Raw genomic sequence first — 9,868 nt, forward strand, 5'->3', positions numbered from 1 at the left:
GAAGAGGGCCGGAATTGAAATATGAAATGTGGCCTACGGGTGCTCTGTTTTCACAGGGTTTTTTGAAAGAGCGAAACTGTGTGAACTGGGGAACGGTAGGTGTGGTAACCGCTTTAGACGGTGCCGAGCTTAGTCCTGATCCGGCGGTACGGCGTGTCCTGAGAGAGAGAGAGAGAGAGAGAGAGAGAGAGAGAGAGAGAGAGAGAGAGAGAGAGAGAGAGAGAGAGAGAGAGAGAGAGAGAGAGAGAGAGAGAGAGAGAGACGCTGCACCGGGAGCAGAGTTGCACTGTCATGCTGATGTCGAAACCGGCCGCCGACGTGGAACGGTGGCAATACGCGCCCTGCGTCACCAGTGGACACCTGGAAAGGTCGGCTTGGCGCGGTGCAAACAAAAGTCTCGAATTGTTGTTGTTGTTTTCTCATAGCGCATTTTGCTTCAACCCGCTGGCGCACGAAGGAGCGAAAAAGTTCCAAGACCGATTCCGTCCGGCGGTGTCGTGAGCCGCTGTTTCTGCGCACAATTTCCGGTGAGTTTTTAGGCGCTAGTGAGGTAGCTGTGCTGCCTTGGCCACAGTTGCTGCATGTTTTCGCGATGATGCATTATTTCTAATAAGGATTTGCTTTCCTGCCACTTTCGGGGTGTAATTTGGCAGATGCAGTACTTCGCACGTACTTAATGTGGGAAGTGCACAGGACGTTTCAGTTCCTTCGGTTGGAATATTTTGAGATTAAAGGTGCAGTTAGCCATAGACCTAGTCTGAAAAATAAAATGGTCTTTTATATTCTGCTCAAAGGTATCTAACGTTTCCTTTTCTTTGTTAGTAATTGCCCGAAATATAGATTTAAGTACTGTTGTAAATGACTGTATTTTATACAATTGCAGTGCATCTGTCCGTTGAATTGGCCCAGTTCAGCAAGGTTCTTCGGTTATAAAAACTAATCCGACCTGACACGTTAATATTAGTGCATTAGGCTGTGATCCATCCGTATGATTGCCTCCCGTTGTAGTCACTGTACGTGCAGTCGAGCGTAGGAAGCCCTCGGGGTGTGTGTGTGTGTGTGTGTGTGTGTGTGTGTGTGTGTGTGTGTGTGTGTGTGTGTGTGTGTGTGTGTGTTTGGATTTTAGGTGGTGGATTCTATGTCTGTCTTTTCTTGATAACTGATAGACCACCGCCGGCCTCTTATAAAGTCAAACAAAACACTTCCATTATTTGGGAAAAACGGTACTATTTGCCTTAACATCATACGTTTATTTATTAAGAGCAAGTGGAATCAGTGATTTTATCTCCCAGTAAAATGTGGTGCTTTATTGTTGCTCATTTGACAATTTGGCTTGTCAGCACTTCCGCAACCACATGATCCGATTCCATGGAGGTCTGATTTATCTGTCGTTGCAGAGCTAACTTCCTAAGAGAAATCATTTTGGTAAAGTTATAGATTCACCAGAGTCATGTGAGCGTTGCGAGTCTTTGCATGTCTAAGCTGTTTATACGCTGAAATACTGAACAATCATATATTAAAATAACAAAGGTTTTACAAGTTTTTTTTTTCTCCACATGACAAGACTTTTAATAACTGAATTCACAGCCCTTTGATTCACAGCGCTTTTCGGAATCAGTTGCCTTCTGCACTCTCGGGGTCACGTATCTCTGGAAACTGATGTATTTATAGGCAACACAATTTGTATTTTATTTAATGGTTGGCTAACGATGGACCTAAAGATGTCCTAAAACTAGTTCATACTTAATATAGATTATTACAACAGTACTACAAATTATGTAATATAATTACAGTACTTCTTATACATAGACTTGTACCACTCATTTTAGGTGATTGTCACAACTAAAAACAGGGCCTTGGGGTTGTTTTATAACCATAGCCATGCCCCACGCTCTTCTGTCAGATGATGAACACGTACAGATCCCGCAAAACTAAACTGGGTTGAACGTAGGCTTGCCCGCTCGGTTTCCGTTAATAAGTAACGACTCCCTGGCGGGAGGGTGCTGAAATACGTGGTACGGTTCTTCGTGTAAGTGTGTTGCCGGAACTTATCAGAACAGTGCCGTAGAGAGGTTGACACAGTGAGCCTTTATAGGAGGTTGAGGCGCGGACCTCCACAGGTGCACTGGAAAGCCAAGCCTGCATCGGCGGTGCCCGTGATGAGCGTGCATCGGCGGCAAGCACTCGTATGCGGAACACTCGGATGCAACCGGATGGGTGCAAAGTCTCTTCAGATGCACCGAAAGTTCCAGTGGTAAAATCCAGTGGAAGTTATCAAGCACTGAGGGTGAGGAGCTGGGGATTCGCCTCCACAGATGTCTGATATCAGCAAGGCCTGAGGTGCAAGGCATTACAGGGGGACGCTGTGCTGCGCTGGTTTGTGGTGTTCAGGAAATCACTAATTATCCTTTTGCCTATGTGTATGGTTGTGGGCGTGGCTTTGTTGACAGTTTTCGCCATTTCAGACTTGGGGAAAGAAAAACGGAACTGAAACACGATTCAGCAGTGTTGCGTACTGGGTTTAACTCCCACGGAAGCTTCGCTCTAGCGTGAAATAAACTTTCCACCATTGTTTAGCGTCGTGCTTTAGTGCTGTAAGATTTCACTGTGCTGCTGTATTACCTATACTTTAGTTTGACTATATAACTTGATTGTATAACATATTGGCGCAAACCTAATGCATTAAAGTCCAAAGCCATTGAGGGGATTACTTTCTAAGCTTAAAGGCCCTTTGGGGCATATTGTTTAATAACCTACTTATAAACTCATTTATTCTTTAAATTTTTGTAGCACATGGACCAGGAGTCATAAACACACCTCACCCAGTCAAAGCAGGAAACCTCGAAATGAACCAGGAAACTCACAGGTGGAGAACTGACAGCAGTTTTGGGATGCCTGTCCATTCGTTGATCTGATATACTCAACCACCGAGAGATGAAAGAACAAGCTCATCTGTATGGGCAAAGTGGAGCAGTGTTGGCGTCTAAGTGATTCTGTCCTGACAGCTTTCTCTGGATTATTCAATGATGCCCGTTCAGCCTGAGAGGGTCCCCTGCCATGATGGCCTTCCAACCAAACTGAAAAAATATAGCTCTCTGTCTCCCAGTGACCTCCAGCTGTGTCTGTATTTCCTAATGACACGAGGTTGGGTGTAAACTCTTTGCTCGTCCCCGTTCTGCAACCCACCCCGCGTAACCACATCCCTGAGGCCTCAGAGAATGCTATGTCCAAGGAAGAAAAGGCCTATTAAGGATGAGGATTTCTCAGCCATCGCAGTGCCCTCCATGAAGGGCCACGGTTACCTTGACTACACCATCGAGAGTCACCCTTCGCGAGCCTTCGCGCTCATGGACGAACTCCGCCACCACGGGCTGCTCTGCGACCTGGTGCTCCACGTGACCTACAAAGACACGGTAGTGGATTTCAAGGTGAGAGTTTCCAGGGTTCAGTTGGCGAGAAAGACGAGCGTCAGTGCGATTTGAATCGTGCTAGTGGTTCTTTGGGGGGAGGGGGTGACGTGTGATATAGCACCATATACGGAAAATGTCAAGGAACTCGAGTTAAAAATACTAACGATGAAAGCTGCTTGGGACTACTTAGCATCTCATATTCCTAACACCAACTGGTTAGTCCTAGCAATTGTTGATTAAACTGTGAAACTGCACTGCAGTGCAGTGTTGGTTTGCTTTTGACAGTTGGTTTAGTGCTGGATCAGAATGGTATGCTTGCGAGCCAGCTGGTTTTATGGCATGTCACGTCCCACGCTTTAATGTCGCTATTCCCGTCACGGACTTGCGTCTACATTTCCCAGGTACACAAACTTGTGTTGGCTGCCTGCAGCCCCTACTTCAAGGCCATGTTCACCAGCAACTTCCGGGAGTGCCAGGAGTCAGAGGTGACCCTACGGGACGTGTGCCCACAGGTGATCGGCCGGCTGGTGGACTTCGCCTACACGTCACGCATCACGGTGGGCGAGACGTGTGTGATGCACGTCCTGCTGACCGCCATGCGCTACCAGATGGAGGACGTGGCCAAGGCCTGCTGTGACTTCCTCATCAAGAACCTGGAGCCGTCCAACGTCATCGGCATTGCCCGCTTCGCCGAGGAAATCGGCTGCGTGGAGCTGCACCAACGTAGCCGCGAGTACGTCAACACGCACTTCAGCGAGGTAGATGGCGGGCTGGGGATGGGTGGCGGGTGGGTGCATTGCCAGGCATCGCTGAGCATCAGCTACTTAGTAGTTCGGTAGCTTTTTGACTTGAGCAAATCAGGAGCCAGCTCGTTTCTGTTCCATTAGTTTCTGAGCTTCCTTGGTAGGCAGCCACAGCTTTTTGCTTTAGCTGAAGGCCATCAAGAGTGGAATGAAATAGTTGTCAATTTGGCGATGGGGGAGGGGGGGGGAATCAGGCCTTCTGAGCCCCTTCAGGACACCTGAGCCAAGCTGTGCGACATCTTTGTTCTTTTGTCCCAGGTGACCAAAGAGGAGGAGTTCTTCAGCTTGTCTCACTGCCAACTGCTGGAGCTGATCAGCCAAGACAGCCTGAAGGTTCTGTGCGAGACCGAAGTGTACAAAGCCTGTATCGACTGGGTGCGCTGGGACGTGGAGGGCCGGGCCCAGTACTTCCACGCCCTGCTCAATGCCGTGCACATCTACGCCCTGCCGGCCAAGTTCCTCAAGCGGCAGCTGCAGTCATGCCCCATCCTGAGCAAGGCCAACTCCTGCAAGGACTTCCTCTCCAAGATCTTCCAGGACATGACCCTCCGCAAGCCGCTGCCGCCGCCGCCGCACCGCGGCACACAGCTGATCTACGTGGCCGGCGGCTACCGGCAGCACTCGCTGGCCTCCATGGAGGCGTTTGACCCACGGCGGGGGGCCTGGCTGAAGCTGGAAGGGATGGCCTCGCCCTGCAGCGGCCTAGGTGCCTGCGTGCTCTTTGGCCTCTTCTACGCCGTGGGCGGACGCAACCTCTCGCTGGAGAGCAACGTGGACTCGGCCGAGTTGTTCTGCTACAACCCGATGACCAATCAGTGGACGCAGCTGGCCTCGCTCAACACGGCCCGGAACAGGGTGGGTGTCGGCGAGCTCGATGGGAGCATCTATGCAGTCGGGGGCTCGCATGGTTCCACACATCACAACACTGTAGAGAGGTGGGCGCAACATTTTAATTGACTAGATTGAATATGTGTGTGTGTGTGTGTGTGTTTACTGATTACTCAGTCACTGCTTTGCTCACTCATTTGTTTTAACATGCAGGTCTTTTTGGATAGTTATTTTTAAGTGAGACTTCCCTTTAAAATGGACTTCTCTCCATGCAGTATCAGAACATTTACTAATTTGTTCGGTGAGTTTATGAGTTTATACAAGCTGACATACTCTTGCATTACTGCAGGATTAGAAACTAATCCATTCACCTGTCTGAAACCTGCATACCTGTCAACACCAGGATTGGGTGGTTTAACTGGAAATGCCTTTAGCCTTGGTTAAAGACTAGGTCACACAATACCCCAGGCATTCAGCTCTCTGTTATGTGTTACAGACGAGCGCCGTTCCAGTTAAAAGAGTGTTTTCTCAGAGTTATAGATCCTTTTTCATACTGTGCTGGGCTTCCAGTCTTTTGACAGCTTCTGAACGTTTTAGACTCAGGACGTACACCCTCTAGGAACAGGCTGCTTAGGAGTCTTGTTTTTAGTCAGAGCAGTCACTCCAGACAAACAGGCTTCAGGTTGCTCTGTTTCATAACCCACATACCAAAGCCTGTAGTCCTGCTAAACTCCATAAAAGCAGTCGGACCAGGTTGCGGTCGCTGCGCTGTCTGCTGATGACGGATGAAACAGCAGTGCATCCTTTGCATAACAATGACTATGCACATTTTAATCTCAAATGCAATTTGACCGCACCTTATTCAACGTCCCCCTTGCCAAAGGTTAATAAACTGAGGGTGGTGGGTTTTACGTAAGATGCTTTTATTATATACGCTGAGTCACTATTGTAAACATTAAACAGCGGAAGAAGAGACTCCCATGTCGCCTTCCAGCACGCTATAAATAGAACCAGAATAACTGAATTAATGAAATGCATAACTCAGCAATAAAATGCTACACAGGACTCAAGTGCAGCAAATGCTTCAGAACTCAGGAATGTGTCCTACTGATAGTGTTTTATTTACTCCTGTGAACAGAGCAACCCTGAGAATGCGGTCAGTGCAAGCGAGTATCTGGTCTAATCCAAAGCAAGAACGAAGCAGAGATACTAACAGCAGAAATCAGTAAAACAGCCCAAAAAAATCTGAATGGAAAGAACTTCAAGAGAGGGAGTCCTCTTTAGGCTTGTCCCTCTACAGCCACCGTAATCAGTCTGCAAATGGTTCAAGGCCCTGAAACTGTTTCTCAATGGAGGCATCAAGGTGTTCGCAGCCTCGCCGTACTCCCGTCGAAAGGCTCTGTGGTTACTCGGACGTTTTTTCCGCGGCTAGCGCAACACAGTTGCGTGCTGCGGTCAGGCTGGGCCCGGTTTGCTGTGTACCGTGTTTGCTGCTACGGTGTACTTCAGCCCAGGAAACTGCTGTAAGATGTCATGAAACTGTTCATACTCTTTATGGAATGGGTTCTTCAAGAATGTAGGCATATTATGGATAAGGCATCGGTATTATGGCTCTAATAAAAATATTCAGTCTAATAATAATAACAACAATAATTATTATTATTACTAATATAATATTACTTTGATTATTATTAAGAGTAATATTTAGGCCTTTCATGTATCTATAATACTGATACTTTATACAAATCAATATAAATTAAAAATGGAAATGGAAAACAAGTGGTGAAAGAATATGGAAATACATGCACACATACTAAACACCAAATTTCACATCCGTTTTACAGATACGATCCAGAGGCGAACAGGTGGACATTTGTGTCCCCCATGTCGGTGGCTCGCCTGGGGGCGGGTGTGGCAGCGTGTTGCGGGGCGCTCTACGTGGTGGGCGGCTTCGACGGCGAAAACCGCTGGAAGACGGTGGAGCGTTACCAGCCGGACACCAACACCTGGCAACACGTGGCACCTATGAATACCGTGCGGAGCGGCGTCGGTAAACACCACTTAGCTCACCCTGGGGGGTCACCCAGGGTATTGTGTGGAGTTTTCCTTCTGCTGTTTTGCACGTATGATGTCATGTAGGTTGGGAGCGAGTGATGTTTCTGCACTGATCACCTTGTCCTTTACGTTGCGGCCACGCAGGAGTGGTGTGTATGGAGTCCTGCCTCTACGCAGTGGGTGGTTACGATGGCCACACACAGCTACACACCGTGGAGAGGTACAACCCCACCCGAGATGTCTGGGAGCCTGTGGCGTCCATGTCCCACTGCCGCAGTGCACACGGAGTCACCGTCTACCAGCGCCGACTCTTCGTGTTCGGTGAGCCACTACTGCCCCGGATGCCCGGAACTCTGTGCACGATCGGGCATCGAGAAAAGATCCGGGATTCCCTTCTATCTGCCTGTGGTTTTTCCGAAATGACATTCTGTCTGATGACTGGTTACATACCAAGACAACAGGGCAGACAAAGCAGCTGCACTCTCACCGTGACCCCTGGTCACGCCCCCTCATCACACCTCCTCCCTTGTCAACAGTGGTACATACAGGCTTCATCCACAGTGTGACCCACTTCCCTTTTCTTGGGTTATCACATTCCTTCCAAATGCCTTTTCAAGGAACCTCAGTGTTGGCATCGCCAGACACTGAACACTTTTAGATGAAGTGATTTGGCTGGCTTTCATCTGATTTTAGTTTCTGTGCCCACACTGTCCTTGGATAACAGGATGCACTGCATTTTGTAGTCACTTTCTGGTTTTCATTTGTCATGTTAGATGCTTATCTTTATGCTTTCAGTATGCATTCAGAATGTAGTCACAGTACTAATGGTCAATTCAGTCAACCTTTAAACCTTGGTCTAAATATTACTAATTATGCTAATACTACTAAATTATGCTAATGAACATTCCATTTACCCTCAAGGTGGCTTCAACCAGGGTGGGTTCGTGTCCAGCGTGGAGTGCTACTGTCCGGTCAGCAACCAGTGGACATATGTGACGGACATGCCTGTGGGGCGTAGCGGAATGGGCGTGGCTGTAACCATGGAGCCCTGCCCGGGCTGCTTACTGGAAGAGGAAGAATTATGACGGGTCTTTTGAATGTAGTTTGACACGCCCTCAAAGTCCACCCAGTGCCCAATCAGGCCAGGTGGCATAGGAACTGCTTTGCCCTAGAAAACAATTCCCTCATGAAGATTTCAGACAGTTTCAGCGCTGCAGTATTTTAAGAGAGTTCACTGGTCACAGTGTGTTTGTGTGTTTTAATTTAGAAAGTAATCAGTGTACTCCTGAAATGATTCTCTAATGAGAATACACCGCCTCTCAGACGTATGTTAACTCAATGCCTGACTGCAGAAGTCCTTATCAATTTGTTCTGTATACCTGTTTTAAAAAAATTTAAAGTTCATATGGACTCGAATTTTTGCATGTTTTTACTTGGACCATCCTGTGCAAACAGGAGATATCTGTGATCTTTTTTTTTTTTCTGAAGAGACATTGAGCCCAATTGAAAATCTCATATTTTATGAGGTGTAGTTTTATTCTTGACCACTAGGTGGAGGGCTATGACTTCCGGAATAGAAGCACTTTTAACACAGGATTATGGAAAGTGAATGTCCAAAGGTTCAATGTGGGGTTGTTGGGGGTTTTTTGTTTTTTGTTTTGTGTGTGTTTGTTTTCTTTTGTTTTGCTTTTTGTATCAATACAATACATTTTAATCAATAATTAATTCATTAATAATCCATTAATGATGTTCACTGGCTCTAATATATCTTCAATAAATTTTTTAAACCCCATCGTATCCTTTAACCTAAACTTCATGGTTAAATTCAGATATATTCTGTGACCACTTTACAGAAAACATCTGCCTTTTATAAACATCTACCTGCAGAATTCACTGGCCACTTTGTTAGGAATAGCTATATAAGTGCACTTTATAAGAGTATAATTACACATTAAGGTCCATATTTTGGTATACACATCTCATCAGCCGCCCTCTAACCCTTCATCATCATCATTCATCAGTTTCTATCACAAGAGTACAGCTGACCATATATTGTTTGGGAGGTCTGCTATTTGCCTGGTTGTGGATGGACGTTCACTGGCCACCATTGATTCACAATTTGGCTGAAAGTTTGCTGCCAGGAGATATGCGCCCAAATCTGACAGTTGATAAAAGGTTAGAGGACAACACAAATGTTTATTGCAGCAGACGGGCCCTAGACCGAAACTTTACACAACCCAGGTGTTTCTAATAAAAGTGCCTGGTTAAGTATCTATGCAATGTTCAATCCAAACTCTACGCTGTCAATGCCTTTGATGGGTGCACTAGAAAGTCAGCATTTACTATTTAGGCCGCACAAAACATTAACACCATTTTTATTAAATCAAATGTTAGACGCGTGACGTGTCCAAGGTGAGGTTAACTTGTTTGCTTTTTATTTTGTTAAACGCCGGGCCATTTGTCCAGAGTGCACCATGCCTTAACGCAAAGGTGGTACGCAGGGCCAAGCAGCTTGTTAAGCGAACCGAGCTCCGAGACCGTGCACGAAGCCCCGTGCAGTCGGCGAGGGAACGAGTCCAAGCATTCGTGCTTAATGAGCAGACGCTCTCTCTCGCGCGCCCCCGCGCGCACATCGACACGAGGGAAACGTGCATGCAATAAAGGCCCGGGGCCTCCTCGTGGCTCGTGCCGAGCGCTGATACCTGATTGGTGGCGGAGAGATTTTGTGTGTGTGAGTGTGAGTGAGTTTTAGTTGATGACTCACAGTGTAAA

The 9,868-nt window shown here is 47.1% G+C and overlaps 1 protein-coding gene across 4 annotated transcripts; it reads left to right on the forward strand.

Moving 5' to 3' along the window:
- The first annotated feature begins 242 nt into the window (after positions 1 to 242).
- keap1a (kelch-like ECH-associated protein 1a) lies at positions 243 to 8,888 on the forward strand. Of its 4 annotated transcripts, none has more exons than XM_035536294.2 (7): positions 243 to 527; positions 2,791 to 3,428; positions 3,812 to 4,168; positions 4,472 to 5,068; positions 6,886 to 7,091; positions 7,241 to 7,417; positions 8,018 to 8,888. In XM_035536294.2, the coding sequence occupies exons 2-7, from the start codon at positions 3,219 to 3,221 to the stop codon at positions 8,112 to 8,114; spliced, it is 1,644 nt and encodes a 547-aa protein (XP_035392187.2). In that variant the 5' UTR covers positions 243 to 527; positions 2,791 to 3,218; the 3' UTR covers positions 8,115 to 8,888. The 4 variants fall into 4 exon arrangements, with proteins under 4 accessions (XP_035392187.2, XP_026876855.2, XP_081559706.1 ...); XM_027021054.3 differs by having other exon boundaries at positions 245 to 527; positions 4,472 to 5,148; XM_081703580.1 differs by having other exon boundaries at positions 245 to 527; positions 3,923 to 4,168; positions 4,472 to 5,148.
- Positions 8,889 to 9,868: the final 980 nt, after the last annotated feature.

Source organism: Electrophorus electricus, chromosome 20 (assembly GCF_041902795.1).
Source record: "Electrophorus electricus isolate QZ-2024a chromosome 20, ASM4190279v1, whole genome shotgun sequence".
In the NCBI taxonomy this organism is placed as follows: Eukaryota; Metazoa; Chordata; class Actinopteri; order Gymnotiformes; family Gymnotidae; genus Electrophorus; species Electrophorus electricus.

What these genes read in the sequence shown, in the direction of transcription:
- keap1a (XM_027021054.3), top strand. Translation starts at nt 3,219, where the DNA reads ATGCTATGTCCAAGGAAGAAAAGGCCTATTAAGGATGAGGATTTCTCA. An exon ending in CATCACAACACTGTAGAGAG is followed by an intron (nt 5,149 to 6,885) that starts GTGGGCGCAACA and finishes TCCGTTTTACAG; the next exon opens with ATACGATCCAGAGGCGAACA. An exon ending in GCGCCGACTCTTCGTGTTCG is followed by an intron (nt 7,418 to 8,017) that starts GTGAGCCACTAC and finishes TTTACCCTCAAG; the next exon opens with GTGGCTTCAACCAGGGTGGG.